At 31.8% G+C, this 16,789-nt stretch overlaps 1 protein-coding gene across 5 annotated transcripts in view; it reads right to left on the reverse strand.

Annotated features, from left to right (window-relative positions):
- Positions 1-573: 573 nt before the first annotated feature.
- The window catches only part of LOC117120872 (signal transducer and activator of transcription 5A-like), a 63,770-nt gene continuing 47,554 nt past the window's right edge, over positions 574-16,789 (reverse strand). For 4 of the 5 annotated variants that reach the window (XM_033265970.1, XM_033265967.1, XM_033265968.1 and 1 more), the window contains 3 exons: positions 12,624-12,693; positions 11,968-12,123; positions 574-4,183 (listed from right to left, as the gene is read on the reverse strand). In XM_033265970.1, the coding sequence (XP_033121861.1) occupies positions 4,045-4,183; positions 11,968-12,123; positions 12,624-12,693 (365 nt within the window). In that variant the 3' untranslated portion in view covers positions 574-4,044. Of the gene's footprint in view, positions 4,242-11,967; positions 12,124-12,623; positions 12,694-16,789 lie in introns of all 5 variants that reach the window. The other variant, XM_033265971.1, reaches the window with a different exon arrangement.

Here is a 16,789-nt window from a genome sequence, read left to right on the forward strand (position 1 = left end):
CTTCACAATATAAATATCGTACTGGTCATAGGCAGTACATTTTGTTTACAGTTCGTGGATTCAAGGGGGGTGGTGTGGGTGGGCTGCCAGCCGACCTGGGCACAGGTATTTGTGAGTCCTTCCTTGGGGTCCTCACATAACATGGTACGGTATGTGCTAAAACTGTGGGGGTTGAAAACTTTGCGCTTACTGTGTCATTTAGTATTGTGAGCTTAGTTCAAATGCAAGTTCTGCAAGTACTGTAGTACTGCAGTGCACATCGCTTGTATGTTGTTTAAAATCTTTGGGCACCACAGGCTGGGTTTGCCCAGAGAGGCGGTTGGTAATTAGATGTTTAGCGTGGCGCACATTTGTGATATTACCATCATCATAATTGTTATCAACATCACAATCATCATCAATATTACTATATATCAATAGCTGTCAAGTCACTTTACGGTTCTGAAAGTAACCTTTTCAAAGTGCGATATCATCCCGCTTTGTTAAACTGGCATGAATTAATTTTCTGTGTAAAACTTTGATCCCTTATGCTATACACATCACAAACAAAATCAAGGTGATTTGGAGACATAATCTGACAATCCAGGAGGATGATTTATTGAAATCATATAATAGCAGACAATCTTAGCATAACCTACAATAGAAAAAAACTACTGTATCAGCAAATTACCGTCAAGCTATTTAAGAACTACAAAAAATGGAATTGAAACTAAACAATGTTATGTAATAACTTTCACTAAAAAAAATATATAAACATACAAATGCTTGTTCATCTTAGTACATTTTTCCAATTTTGTTCCAAAAATATGGTCGCGTACAATAAAACTACGGATATGACAACTCTGGCGAATGCATATTAAAATAAAACATTCATATAATCAAATTTACCTACGTTTGATACATAAACAATTCACCTTTTCAGGACATCTATAATCTATGGTATATTTACTCCCTCACTTACAGGCAATAAACAGGTCTCCTGAACGAAACATTACTTTACATTCAGAATCAACTTCTCATATGAAGCAAATGTGAATCTTGACTTGTTATTAACTACCATTCAATATCAATTGTATGAATACAACCCAAGCCAAGCTGAAAATATATATATAAATAGATGTACATTTTCAGCAAAAGTGGACATATTAACATGGTCACCTCTTTCGATGTTGACACTATCGATCAATGTGTCTAGTAATTGTGGGCATATAAATGGATATCCAATTTTTTAATACTATGAATACCTCATAAACAAATGTGGACATACACAAAGTTGCTGCCAATTTGTTGCTGACATCATAATAGGAGATTTTTTTAAATTTTAGCAAAAGTGATCATGTCAACATGGCTGCCTGGTTTGAAGCTATAGATCGACATATAGCTACCCCTTTGCCTGTTGATAGCATGAAAATTTTCAACAAAGGTGGACATATTTAGACTTTGCTATTTTTGTCGTTAACACAAATGACTAAGTTTAGTGCGCTTGTCTACGCATTACACAGTTATAGAAGCTATAACACATTTACTTTTACCTGCGCAATTATGTTTTCATACATGCGCCAATACGTCACATTAACAATATTATTTTCTGGGCTATATTCTTAAAAATGTTGGCATATCTCAACATAATTTCAAACTGAAATTGGGAAGAAAACATGCAGACTCTAATCATTGTCAAGAGAAAACAAGATAAAAAATACATTGTACAATACTTTGGATATTCATTGGAATAGATACAAGATCTACAAATGATTCACATTATTTTATGATCCAAATATAGATTCTACCTTGACAGAAAAAAAAAACCAAAACAAAAAACAACCAAGTTTGAAGGTTCTAAAGGCTGCATACAATAATTTAATCAACAATTCTTTTAAGGTTTAACTTTCAATAACAGTTGCTGATGGTTACCTCTGCATGGTTAACATTATAACAATCATATTTTTAAAGTAGCATTGGGACAATTATTTCCATGAAATTCAGGCAGTATATTAACAAATTTGATACAATAATATTGATGGTAAAATTGCTTGTTGCTGCACCAATATTATCAACATGATTTTATGTTTTTTTAACCATGAGGCAAATCCTTCAAGGTGTTGGAAAAAATGCTATACTGTACATTATGTTGTTCCCTGGAAAAACAAGTCTGTAGTCACATCATACAGTCAATCTATGATACTTCATATATCTATAGTGATATCAGTGATATAATAAATTTGCAGCAATTTTACAGGCTCCACATTTTTAACTTCTGTACAAATTTCCTAGTATTCTGCAGTTGATATAGTGTTATCATATGTGTTGTTATTAAGTCTGTGGTGATGCCATATCATTCATCTGTAGTCATCCACGAAACCAAAAGAATTACTGAATATTATGATAAACCAAAATGTACTCTCCCATTCACAGGAATCATGTTGCACCTCGTGCTCAATATAATTAGAAATCTAATTTTAGTAAAAATTATTTTTTTTTAATCCTCTGGATCAGTTCAGTAGCTTTATTACAAGTGTCACTTTGGTTTATTAGTTTAAACAAAAACTCTATTCTAAATAAACGGCTGAACTGTGAAATTATTCTAAAATATATATTCTTATCATGACGATCATGGTAACAACATAAGATTTTGATTTCTGGTGCAACAAGGTTCTCTGTGCGAGTGAGAGGTGAAAAATATGCTTGTGTTAAATACCTCTTCAAAACTATACTACTACAGCTCAATCTTCAACCATCCGGCATCATATAAAAACACATGAAAATGGATGTATACAAAACATAGAAATAACCCCTATTTAATTTACACCTTAAAACAAACTGCTGAGGATCTTCGAGTTTTCAAGTTCAAAGTTCAAAAGCACCATCGGATAAGGTTGAGAGAACGTCAAAATGAATCCTTCACTTGGCACATTTTTCCAAAATCTTCATCTACTTCACACGATGTCCCCTCATAAATTCAGCAGCCCTGTCCAATCAGTTCACTTTTTGCCAATTTTCTTCTTTAAAAAATCCATCTCCCCTTTATCAAAATCAAGCGACCAGCAATGATAATTCATATCAGCTTTTTCAAAACCATTTTCAGTAAATATTCGTTGAATATTTTTTACAGTCATGCAATTTTGTACACTTCTATCATCTGTATTCCAACATGATTTCAAAGTCCGATCTTAGTTCTGTCACCGACATTTACAAGTGTGTATTTACATTCAGCTAAAAAAGATGGAGTACTTAAATTCTATGTTAAATTTAAGAAAACTAATGTATTAATCTACATATGATGTAGATTAAAATGCTTGTAGTTGTTGCTCTTACAGAGACAACAGATATCAGTCTGTCTTCCTCAATTGCAAGCGTTATCTTATAGCATTTAATATAGTTTAAAAATCTTTCTGTAAAGTGTCAATCATTCCTGGCATTAATGAAAACAATTTGACAAATTTCAATTTGTAATCCGCATCGATATGCAAACATAAGCTTTATATGAATTAACAATGTTTGAGTGTGTTTACAAATACATAATTTGACAAAAAGTGTACAAAGCACACAGAACAAAATAATATGTTACAGTACACACTCATGCAGTTAAATGACTTGGTTTTCTTGGTAGAGATAGCATGAATGATTAGAAGCATGCAGATCTTGCATCTGTAGATTGAACACACACAATAAGCAATTCTTTACAAGTTACTTGCACGAGAAAAAGCAACAGAATAAAACACACTGGAAGAGAACAATTCATTTGAATAGCAGAATTTGAGATTACAAGATCGAATAATTTGTCACCTCTCTTGTAGTGTTGTGAATTAATAAGTAAGATTATACAGTATAACAATATATATTTCATTATTCTGGTGATATTTTGGCTTTACATGCAGAATACAACACAGGTTTTATAGATTACAGTACATTCCAGAATCTTGTATGGTGATGTTTAACATATACCACACATTTTGTTTAACTACATTTTGTTACAAATCTGTTATATGTCAGGGTTGAATAAGCTGTGCTTGCGTTGCTCAGGTTCCTGACGAACAGCAGATGACGTTAAGTTTCGACCCCAAACCCTCTTAGAAGTTCCTCCATCACCTCCATCGGTATGTCAGGGACGTATTCTTGGGTGTAGTCATCAAGGGAGACAGAGCTAAAATCGAAGTCTTCGTCAAAGCCGCCTGGATAGTCAGAACTTGAAAATACAGATGGGAAGAGGAGGGGAAAATGAGAACAGGCCTTCAGCTCATCAACTGTCGAAGCAAGGGGAAATGAAAATAGAGATAGGAGGAAAAGTCCTCATTATCACGGTTATTTCAATGTTATAATCATGGACGTGAATGGGGTCTAATGGGACGAGTACTCTGTGCAAACATAACCCTTGGGTCACAGATTACAAGCAGAGACTGAATGGGAAATTTGGTACACCCACCACACTACTTGCTTCACAGATTTATACCCAATTTACTATGAGCTCCCGAATATATTTTGCACCAATTTATAAAAATGGCAAGGCAAAATTGCATTTTAAATCAATAATTATAATTAATATTAATAAGTAAACATAATATTACATTCCAATCCAATGATGTTGCAAAAAAAAACTGTTTTGAAAAAATTACTCTTCTTTGTATGGCAGCTAGGGGTGACCAGTAGCCAATACAAAGCTGATACTGACAGTCAGAAAGAATGAAGGGACACTAGCATTCAGAGTATTGAAGCTAACAGTGACCAACAGTCACTAAAGGAAGGCCAAACGACGCATGAGAAGCAGTCCATATGGAAGGTCTAGCTACAGTAAGGGTGACCAGCAGTCAGTGAAGAAGGCCTACACTGTAGCTAAGGGTGACCAATAGCCTGTACAGAACTAGACTAGCGGGGGACTAGGACTAAAAAAAAAGCTGTTATACTTTCTTATGTGTCCCAAATTGTGGAAGCCAATTTCCAGGAGAATTTGTCAGAGGTCAGACATACGTTTGCGATGCGTGTCCAAATAACACATCTGCAAGAAAACAATTAGCTTGGCTGGTTTGGGTTATGATTAATATTCTATTGTTCAATCATATTTAATAAAATTATGTCTGCCTTATTTTTTGCATAAGAATGGAAAAAGTTAGCTTAGGCTGTCCAATATGTGTAAATTTGATGAAATTCTAAGTAGAATTCTAACTCCTAGATAAAATTATGGAGCCTCGAAGGCCAAACTAAAACGTTTATATATTACTTCATGATTAAGTACTTCATGATCAAATATTCACTTTTGTTTACAATATTGAGCTTTCTAATGGATGTACATAAACAGTATCACGAATGAGTAATGATTTAGAAATCAGGTTAATTTACCCAAAGAATGAATTACAATAGAATTAAACTAATTTATATTTATGATATAACATCAATACAACAATCAATCAATTAAAACAAGTCTTTATGGTTGCTTTCTATTGGATGTAGTACGGTAGGAAGAATGAGTAATGACTTAAAAATCAGGTTGCAAATTGGAATCCCATCTAAACTAATACTTTAATAAAAAGTAAAATCATACCAATGGCTAAAGGGGAAATATTGACTAGATTGGTTCATACGAAGTGAAGCAACAGTATAATAAATGTCAATTCTATGAAATCCACAATAGACGGCATAATAATAAAGCACAGCTCAAATGTATAAAGACTTGATAAAGTAGGCTAATACTGAATCTACTAAAGTTCGAGAAAAAAATTCTGGTTTGATTTATTTAGTTTATGGCTTAAAACTGATTGAATTATTATTTTAAGTCTATAATTCATGTCATAACATAAAAAAAATAGTGAAAGATTTGGGTTTGAAATTTGACAATTTAGCAAACTCAAAAAGTGCACCATCCCCTTATTTGGGGTTTCCTTTTAATAAGAGTGTCCCTTAATTAGGTATTTCTGTAGTGTAAAAAGATATATTTCTCCTTCTTTCATGAAAAAGTGTCCCCAGTAGGGGTGTCCCCTGAATAGGGATGTCTCAAAGGAGGGGTTCCACTTGGTTATCTATATGGAAAGATTTCTTTTATAAAGTGGTCTGGAATTATATTACCTGTTGTTTTCATTTACTCATTGTTCCAATACTGTCACTCCATGGTGGGGCTTGGGTAGTATTTAGACCCTTCCTCTCTGAAAGTCTATCTCTGGGCCCCCTTCTATATTAAACTTCTGGACCTGCCACTGTTACTTATTGTTACAATACCTTGTCACCCCTATTTAATTCACACATTTATAACTCAGTGGTACAAAAATGATAATTGACATTGTATTTGTACTAGGTTCTGTATTGTTCCATAATGCTTAGCGAAACAAACTGTCAAGAACAATAAATTAAATCTGATAGTTGTAATGATAGGACATATATGTTATCAAAAATTAATATAATTATATTTTTATCAATATTATGTCGAAGAAGATAATATTACATGGTTTGCATGAAGTGGAGTGAAATGTATAAAGTATCTATACTTTTAATAAATCTGCTTAAAAAGCAATTTTTTTTTTTTCGTACAATAAATATTTCTGTAATGTACACCACCGTGTTGGGATTCTGTTTAATATTTCGACATTAATTATGTCAAATATTTCTGCATTGTCTATTCTGCTAAGATAACCTAGATATTTTGATGTTATTTCAAAGAAATGTAATTCAGATCTTTATAGCATTACCATCAACAACACATTGAATATTTAACTTCGGAATTAGCACAGAAAAGAGATTCTACTGCAAATACTTTTATTGTTGGCTCGTTTAACTAATACAGCTTAGAATTTGCAACACCAATTTAAAGGGTTTGATTTCATTTTTTATTTATTTCTTAATCAGAAACATAAGGATTAGGAAGTGGGGCTGTTTTAGTACCTGTAAAAAAAAATCCTGGTATTTATAGGATTTAACCCAAGGACCTTAAGATTAGACTGCAATCAATTATTTTAAACAACATATATAAAAAAAATATATTGTGAAATATTTATTACACAACCAATTTATTCTTAATTTCTTAAATAAGATAATCTTATTTATCAATTATGAATGAAGTAAATTAAATATATTATATATCATTTTGTATTTTAAAAATTAATTCCAAATATAACCTTGTTTCCTTTCTAATTTTTAAACTTTGTACATTAAGATATGGATGAGTATTTTTTTATATATCAAATTGGCATAATAAAAATTAAATATGTGAATTATTTTCTGATTTTTTTTGTAATCTTTCAACGAAGTAAACTACAAATGACAAAACGTCAATTTGGTGATGTTGTCATACCTTACATGCACCAATTGCAGAACAGAAATGATCAATATTACTTTTCGACAATCACATAGGAATCTCACAGCCTACAGGTTACGATAACTTGCTTATCTACATGCTTGAAAATGTCCAGTAATAAATACAGTCGAATTTCAATCGCTGAATAAAAAAGTCAATTACTTGAATGACAGATAATGCCACAAGAATAATCAGAGAGCAGCAACGCCGAAGATTTGTTAAGTGAGTATATACATGCCGTGGTGCAAAGTATGTAAACGATTTGATGACTTAATGCCATCAATGGAAAGACTAATAAAAGATGACACACACTTCTAACTTATGAATAGTGCGCACGGCTGAGCGCATATACTCCGCCAGAATTATACTTTTGAGAAAAAGAGAACCTGCGGAAATAATTGTATAAATGTAGAAAAAAGTAAAAACATTTGTAAATTGCATGGTAATGTACTGAAGATAAAAAAAAAGAATTTTCAAAATCTATTAGAATCTTACAGGTAGAATTATGTTTTTAGTTCTGGGAAAATATCCTCAAAATACAATACAACATTAAATTCCTCATTTCACAAGGATCAAGTAAATTATTAACTTGAGAAACAAATCAAAATAATGAATTTGTAAACTACAAAAACCATTTAAATTGATTAACAGTCAAATAAAGGGTCTTGATAAAAATAATGATACCAGTTATAAAATCTTTTCCAAATTAATAAAAATAATACTAACATAAATCTGTATGGGCTTATTAATTGTCATCAGTGACTGTCTTTAACTTAATTGCTAGTACAATAAATATATAAGAAGATAGTGACAATATAAATTTATTTACTAATAAATACAACTATTTAAAAACTATATTTTAAAAGTGCTCAAGACACTTGGGAGAAAAGATAAAGAGCAGAGGATGACACAAAAGGTCTCATAATTGGACTACAAGTCTATAAGTTAGTCTCGTGGAGGATTGTGGTACTTTGACTGTGATAAAGTTTGCTATATTGCAATCCTTTTATATTTATATTTTATATTTTATGTTGCAATTATTTTATGGTTTATAAAGTCAACCATAAAATATCCTGAAAACTATTCCCTTCCCTTCCCACCCCAAAACAAAACAAAAATCATTAAAAAATAAAATAAAATAAAATAAAAAAACACTGAGGAGCCCACGTCATCACTATAGGACTATATATAACACTTGGTGTAGTACTTTCCTCTTAATTAACACTTAAACACTATGGAAGAATTGACTATAGTACAGTACAAACATTTTGTTTTCATAGTTCCTAGACAAATGTTGCAATCTATATATAATATGACAATTCAACAAATCTTTAATTTACCAAGAAAAATGTATAGCATGATGCTTTTAAATTCTTCACCTTTGGCATAGTAAATTGATGTGTTATTTATGTCTTTTGTCAATACCTTAGAGTAACAACATAGGCATTTTTAATGCCTATGGGAAATTTGTAATGTCTGAATTGTGTATAATTAGTAAATTATATTCCATTCCATTTCAAATATTTAAATGAGCATTTTCTTCTTAAGAAAAAACTACATTTATATTTTCTAACTTTTAATATCCAATATTTAAAATGTAAATTTTGGAGAAATCTATGAGGTTTAATACTGTGGGTGTTTTTCTTTAGAAAATGACAATTAAGCACAACTTCTGCCCACCAAGGATATAGAATGACACATTCACTAGATAAAAGATTTTATCATGGTAATGGTAATTGATGTGGAATGGTAGGGTGCATATTACAAAATGGTCTCTTATGTTCATTCTTATTAAACTTTTGACAGTCAAGTGAATGTTGAGAAGCAGAATAAGATTACTATCAAATACTGGCAGTTATGATATTGATAGCTGGTCACCCAAGCTTTACTATCAACCAGCAGACTCAATAGAATTTATATAAAAACCATCTTTAACTGATGGTAGCAAGAACAAAAGAAATATACTATGATTTTAAAGAATTAAAATATATAGATGGTACTGGTAATTGTATTGGTCTAATTAATGATATTCAGTAGCAAATGACATTTAAGTTGGTTCCTACTTCCATTTTTGTATATAAAATTATAAATGACTATTACTTTGGAGTTTAAAGACAGCAAATATATACAAACAAAATAACAGGTATTTGCAGACAGATTTTAGAAGATTACGACCAAAATACACACAAATAAATCATCTGACACCGATGACGTTTGGAGAGGAAAACCCGAACATCACATATCATTTGCAAAATTCTTTCTTGCAACATCATTATAGATAACAAATATACCATATATATAAACAATGCATTTAAAATGGTTAAATAACATATTGCAAAATTATTTATAATGAAAATATTTTCATTACCATATAATCATAATAATGACATAGAATCATACAATTTTGTAACCAGCTCTGGCAAAACCCTACATTTGCTGGCATTTCAAATTGCGCACTAGCAGCCAAAATGTCTGAGTCAGAATCTCAACCAATCTTTCGCAGTTTATGAATGAAGAGATACTGAAGAATATTTCAACCAAATATTAATGACTAAATCGAACAGAAAAGTATAAATATTAAAAAGCACATACTTATATATTAAACTATTGACGTAGGAATCTGAAAGATGTTTCACAAAACTTAATTAGCTTTTATCCAATGAATCAAATAATTCTCATCAAATAACTTTAAAAAAATATTAAAATAATAATAATAATAATAATTTTAAAATACAAGCAAACCGAATTTTGAATTTTATCGACAAAGGTAAGGTTTTGCCATATCTAGTCATATACAAATAATGAGATGAGCGATTTAGTATGTTTGCATGTATACAAAATAATGTGAGGCTCATGATTCAGGAAATCAAGGAAGAATTTTTTGAATAAGGAATATCTAGAAAAGATCATCAAGACATCAAGAAAAGGATGATTAGAAATTAGGAATTGTTGACTATATCAGAATGGGAAAAAATACTAGTAGAAATAATTGACAAAAATAGCTTAAGACCCGGTTCGACTTGTATACTTTTTCTTTTTTTAGTCACATAGTACAATGTATTTACTTGACATTATTATATGTAGAAACCTAATTGATGATACATTGTAAACTGTTTTTATTGAAAATAATCTGTGTTGATATCAGTAACACTGAAACATTAATATTATGCGTGGTTTGTGATTTGACCCTGTTATGCTAATGCTGGCCTGCACAAAAACATTTTACTCGGTGCCCTAAATATCTAAAGGAGCGTTGGCCACATATTTATAGCGTTGGTGTTTATCATTTTCCTTAATTCACAGTACTTTATTAACCGCAAGTAACACAAAATTCTCTCACAGGTTGCAGGGCGAAAATGGTAACAGAATTTCAAGCCGAACCCTAATATTTTACTTAAAGCTTGTGGCTTTTTCAGCATTTTCAAAATACATTAAGGGATTTTTTAATTTTATACCCAAACAATAAATTCCTATAATAATTTCAAAAGTTGGTAAGGAAATTGCAAGAAAATATTGAGACAATTCAAACCTAGCTCAAAATTCACCAATGTATGAGAACAGTCCTATATTGGCCAGGTATATAGGCCTATTGTATCATATTGCAGAAATTTAATCGATGATACATTGTAAAGTATACCATTTTTATTGAAAAAAAAATTTGTTGATATTGATAACATTGGAACATTGTAATCTCTACTTTGCGATTTGACCTTGTTATGCTATTGTTGGTTCGCAGAAAAACATTTTCTTTATACATACATAAATGAGCTTTGAGGTATAGAAAACAGGTCTATAATAAATAAAATAAAATAAACAGTACATGCCAACTAATATTATGACAAGGTTTATGAGAATAGTCATAGCTCCTCTTAGCTATTATTTTTTTGTTAAATGTAAAAAAAAAAAAAAGGATGAAAATTTATGCCAATTGGGCACTCTTAGGAGACAAGTTCAAGTTGTGAAGTGGTCTGCCTCTGCAAGTTATCTTGGCTGAAGGAGTATGCAAAGTGTATATCTGTCTCTTATACACATCTAGATGTGTATAAGAGACAGGGGCAAGACATGTAGTAGCTGTGGCAGAAATAATCATTTCAAAGCCAAATGCATGAGTAAAACATATTGGCCAGCCGCCATATGGGACATATTTTAAACAGCCAAACACTGACCAGGTGTAAAAGATAGTAGAAAAATGTCTTATAATGGCCAGGTGTCAGTCTTATATTGTCCTGGTGTAGAAAAACCACAATATATATTGGACAGGTGCAAAAGCAAAACCCTATACTGACCAAGGAATTATAAGAACATACACACAGTTCAACCTCATTTTCAAGACCACTTTTGGGACCTGAAAATTTGGGATGGTCTCGGGTTTGGTCCCAACTTACAGGGTTAGATTTGTGTTAAGATTGATATTTGGTTCTTAGAAAAAGTGGTTTCAAATTAGAAGGGTCTTAAAATTAAAGGGTGTACTGTATATTGAACAGTTGTAGGATGAAATGCATTGGTCCACATTCAACAAGATTTTCTTGAGAAAGTTAATATTATAATGAGTAGTCTGATTGTATATGGTTGTTGCTAGTAATAACATGTGTAGGCTATTGTACTGAACGTATTTGTGTACTGGCATGTCGATACTGTCATCACATTTGCTGGCATGTCACTGATGAGATGAGATGTAAACATTATCTTACCCAATATCATTCATCATAGATTCTTGCATATTGCCCATGGCTTGTTGGTCGCCATGCATACTGCCTACTGATGGTGGACATGACGATCCTGGTGACTGAGGATCGTAACCAGGATTGTATGATGAACTAGGTGTTGCTGGGTTGTCTTGACAAGAGCTGAAATCAAGGAAAAATTGACAATATCAAAAATGTATATATAAATGCTTTAACATCATAATTTGCAAGTAGTTAAAGATATGAATATACAACAAGTTGCTAATAATTAAATTGAGTAATTAGCATAAGAATGTATACTTTCGCACAGAGAAGCCGTAATACTTTTACTCATAACTTGGGAAATAGTAAATCGATGACCCATCATTTTAAAATGTGGATAATATGAATATATTAAAAAGTAAATTTTCATTTTTTTTATGCTGGTTTTGGGAAGGCAAGAATTATATTTAATCCTTTTAATAAGTAATTTTCCACTTTTCATATATTTGAATTTGTGAATTTCACCGTAGTAAGTTTATCTTTAAAACATCATTTTTGAAACATGTATAATAAATATTTAATATAAAAAAAATATTTAAAAATGGAGTCGAAATCTCATTCTTTTTTAAGCATTATTTTTCTTTTAAGTATTTATACCATACTCTCATTCAAAAACTTACACTGGAATATGTGGAATTTTACTAATAAGAACTGAGCCTACATAGCCGCTGTTTGTCGTAAGTGGTTGATCTGAAATAGAGTAAACAAAATTTAAACGAATTAAGTTTTATGTGTTGTCATACCGATTAAAAGTTGTTGACAGTGATATATGATGCGCCCTTCGAGATACATTTTGATTAGAGTGAGGAAGGCTCATGTTAAAATCAACAGGACATGCACAATTACTATGTTCGGTGTCAAAAGTAATGATAAAAACTATTGACAATGAAAATGAAAATGCTTTCAAAGAGCTTATAATAAAACAAAGTTACCCCATAAGGAATGGTGTGAAGGTTATCTTTATTTATTATTAATCATATTAAGTGCTAAAAGGTAAGGTGGAGACTTTTTAAACCATTCTTAAATACATCAATATATAAGCAACCAAAAAAAGTTTTGAAGGAAAAAATACATAGACGATAATCAATGAAAAAAAAAAAAAAAAAATACAAAGGCGATAATCAAAAAAAAAAAAGGATGGTAAAGAAAAGAAAAAATAAGAATAAAAGGTTGATGAGGAAAAGAGAAAAGTTCCATTATCTCCAACTGCATGTTTTTATACTTGATCACAGTTTATGAAACTTGTAAACTGTAGACATAAAAAAAAAAAAAATTTGAAAGGTCAATTATTTTTTATGTCTACAGTTTACAAGTTTCATAAACTGTAGACATGAAGAAAAAAAAGACCTTTTAAAACCATGGTCACCAACATCACTAAATCAATCACAAACTATCAGGTAAGTCTACTCATACGGAGCTCCTAGTGATTGGATAATTATACAGCAAAAGCATATGAATACACAAATGCAATAGTTTTGCATGTTTTTTAAAAGTTTGTGGGAGTTTTTGAGAGAATATGTTTTGTTCAGGGGTCAAATTGTAAAATAAGAGCTGTGTACTGTTGCTTTAAAGGTGTTACAGTGGAGGGTTATTGTTAAGAATATAACAAGAAATATTTCCTATAAAAAATGCTGCAACATCTTTAACTTTTGACTGGTTTGTATTTCCAAACTTAATAAATTAATGTATTCTTGAGAATGACCTATATCATCTTCACTACATTTGTTTTATATGACACATAAACATAAAAATAATAGCCTACGGAATTCTCATTATTTTCAATTTTCATAGCCATGCATGATCGTGTTAGCTTAAGTTGCACACGCTTAATTGTTGCATAAAAAATTAGATGTTTCCCAATTTTATTTCATACCCTCTTTGCAGACGCTGTGTGGTTCCTGGGACGTCATTTTGGTAAATGGGCATGCTCAATATTGTCACTTACTCAGTGCACATGCTCACTGGCAGTCTAGCATTTCTATGATCACTGTGTTTTTTTTTAACATATTTCACAGATGTTCTTTGGTAACAGCGCTTGCACATTGATTAGTTCGGAATTCCCATTTATTTGTAGTAAAGCTACCACTACCTACAGTTTCTTAATAACTGTTTTCTCTTGATCGTAGCCTCTCGGAAAGGTGCGGCGCAAATATCTATTGTAGGAGTTAGCTGGTATCGATCAATCTAAAATCATTAGATGGGTTATCGTAACAAATTATCTACCACAAGAAATCTTGTCTAAAATAAGTACATTCAATTTTATTGATTGATGAGAAATTGCTAAAAGCAGAATAAATCTTGTTTTTGGGAAGAGTTACAAAGATGATCCATTTTTTAAATAGTTACAAAACTTCAATGGAAACAACCGACACTAATCTGAAAAAAGGCTATGTATATGGGGATGTTAAATGATTCATAAATTGATTGATAAAGGTTGTTTAACACATTAAACCTATTACAGTAGATTAAAAGGTTAAACATACCCTAGTCCAAAAACACACTTTTCAACTATGAACATTTATTATGAAACATTACTGACAAATTACAAGTGAAAGGTATTGCTATGTAGATCCATTCTTGTACGTCAAAAGTAGTCACAGCGTTGTACTACGCTGACTAGGGAAGGCGCGGATTAATCTGGCTGCGGACCAACTCTGTGGTGTAGTCCGGAAGGGGGGGGGGGTTTGCAACATTTATGAGGTATACTTGTGAGGACTTTGTAGCACAAGTGTGGGAAATAACTGGGGTGAAATTGCTAGTTCCATGATTTTCCGCACGATGTTAGCGGAATGTTAAGCCGGTAAGGGCCTTGCTAAGCCTACCTTTGGAACAGCCACAAGATCATGACCAGACGGAACACTTTTTGCCATCGGGAACCAGTAAATATTGCGCCCTCTCTGGCACTATTGAGTGGCCTTTCTCCTGTTGTCTTTTAGAGCACAGTGCGATTTTGGTAAATGGTAGTTGAAGTCCATAAGAATTTTCAGTAAAATAGGTAGCGCAAGTGTCTCATGTCTTAAAGTGGCTGCGGGCACCCCCCCCCCCTGTTTGCTTGGTATGCAAGTGAGTTCCATGGGGGTGTAGTAGGTAAACATTGATTGATCAGGTTGATAAAGCACATTATTGTTACAGAGCAAAAAGTGCTTCTGGTTTGAATTGCAAATTGTGAATTACATGACATAGGGACATTGAATTAGAACCATCTTTAAGATTCAACTAACGAACATAGGGTAAAGTGCAACCCACGGGCCACATGCAGCCCAACGGCAATTTCATTGCAGCCCACAAATGTATATTTAAAATGTATGTTTGTAGCTATATCAAAAATTCACTCCAGCCTTCCTACTCATTTTTATGCCCACTCCTTTACTAATGAAATGTTTGCAATGGACTATTTTCATGGTCAAGCTAAGTATGCACCATTCAGTTTGACCAACAAAAGTCCATTGAAAAGAGGTGATAAGATTTCATTTTATCAAACCACATATGCAAATGGTGCCTGGAAGAATAACCAGTCTGTTTCTTGCCAAGCAGAAAAAGTCAATGCGAATAGCATGACATGTAGTTTCTTTTGAGCAGTGACATTCTGTAGAATCACAAATAATACACCAGCAATAATGCGCCCAATAACGCACCCACAAATTTGAATTGTCTAAAACAATTTATTATTTTTTTCAATTAGAATTTATTAATTGTGCATTTGAAAGGGCATAACAATATTTTGCCATCATCTTCGTGAAACCTATTGCCCAAATAAATCTAAGTGCGAAAACCAGTAGATTCAGCAAATTTAAAAATACCCTCCGTCTTGGTCAAAATTAATCTAAACGCAAACACCACTTCAGGTCGAGTTGCCTGTAAACACATTTTTTCTCTATTAAAATGACTAGACGAGATACTGACATCATAGACTGCTAACAAGGCACGTATGTGCTAATAAGTCACACATGTGTTAAGTCACACATGCACTAATAAGTTACATCGGTACTAATGACGCCTATGTGGTCATGTGACTTACTAGACTGCTACTATACTTATTAGTGGTTACAATCTGCAAAGGTACATCACAATTGCGTTAAATTCCTTAGATTTATTCACCTGTGATTTAAGATTTAAAACTGGTTTCCAATATTTTGTAAGTATTAGGAAAGAATCCCGAATTGGATTTTTTTCGTTCTCTGTCTTCTACTGTTTTGCTTTCCTTTTTGCATCAGGATGACTTATTAAACAAAGTAGACTTTATGTTACAAAGTGTGGATAAAAGTGTAAAAATAATAAGGGAAACAAAAAAAAAGTGAATAAACAAAAAGGATGATTAAAGAAAACAAAAACAGGTCATTAAATGAAAAAGAATTTAAAAAAAAAGAAGACTTAAAAGTAATGAAAATAAAGGAAAAAACAAAGGTGGATAAACAAAAAGGATGATTAAGGAAAACAAAAACAGGTTACTAAAGGAAAAAGAAGTAAAACAAGATTTGAAAAGTAATGAAATGTAAAGGAAAGAGTACACTATGAATAAAAGAAGAGGAATGAAAAAGTGGAGAAATAAAATATTTATAATATGCACATTCAGCATTAGTCATAATCCAATACCCTTCTGGGCTATAAATAATATCTAGAGTTGGAAAAGATCGTGGGAGTATAAACGTCATTTCATTGGAAATGATGTCATAAATTTAAGCCCTTAGAGTAATCCTTAAATAGTTTACAAGCCAATTTAAGATTGAATCCAAAGAATATAGAACCAGAAATATTTATACATCTGTTCATTGGCAGGAAGTATATA

Source organism: Anneissia japonica, unplaced genomic scaffold (genome assembly GCF_011630105.1).
Source record: "Anneissia japonica isolate Jap-2015-1 unplaced genomic scaffold, ASM1163010v1 scaffold287965_len1858130_cov191, whole genome shotgun sequence".
Lineage (NCBI taxonomy): Eukaryota > Metazoa > Echinodermata > Crinoidea > Comatulida > Comatulidae > Anneissia > Anneissia japonica.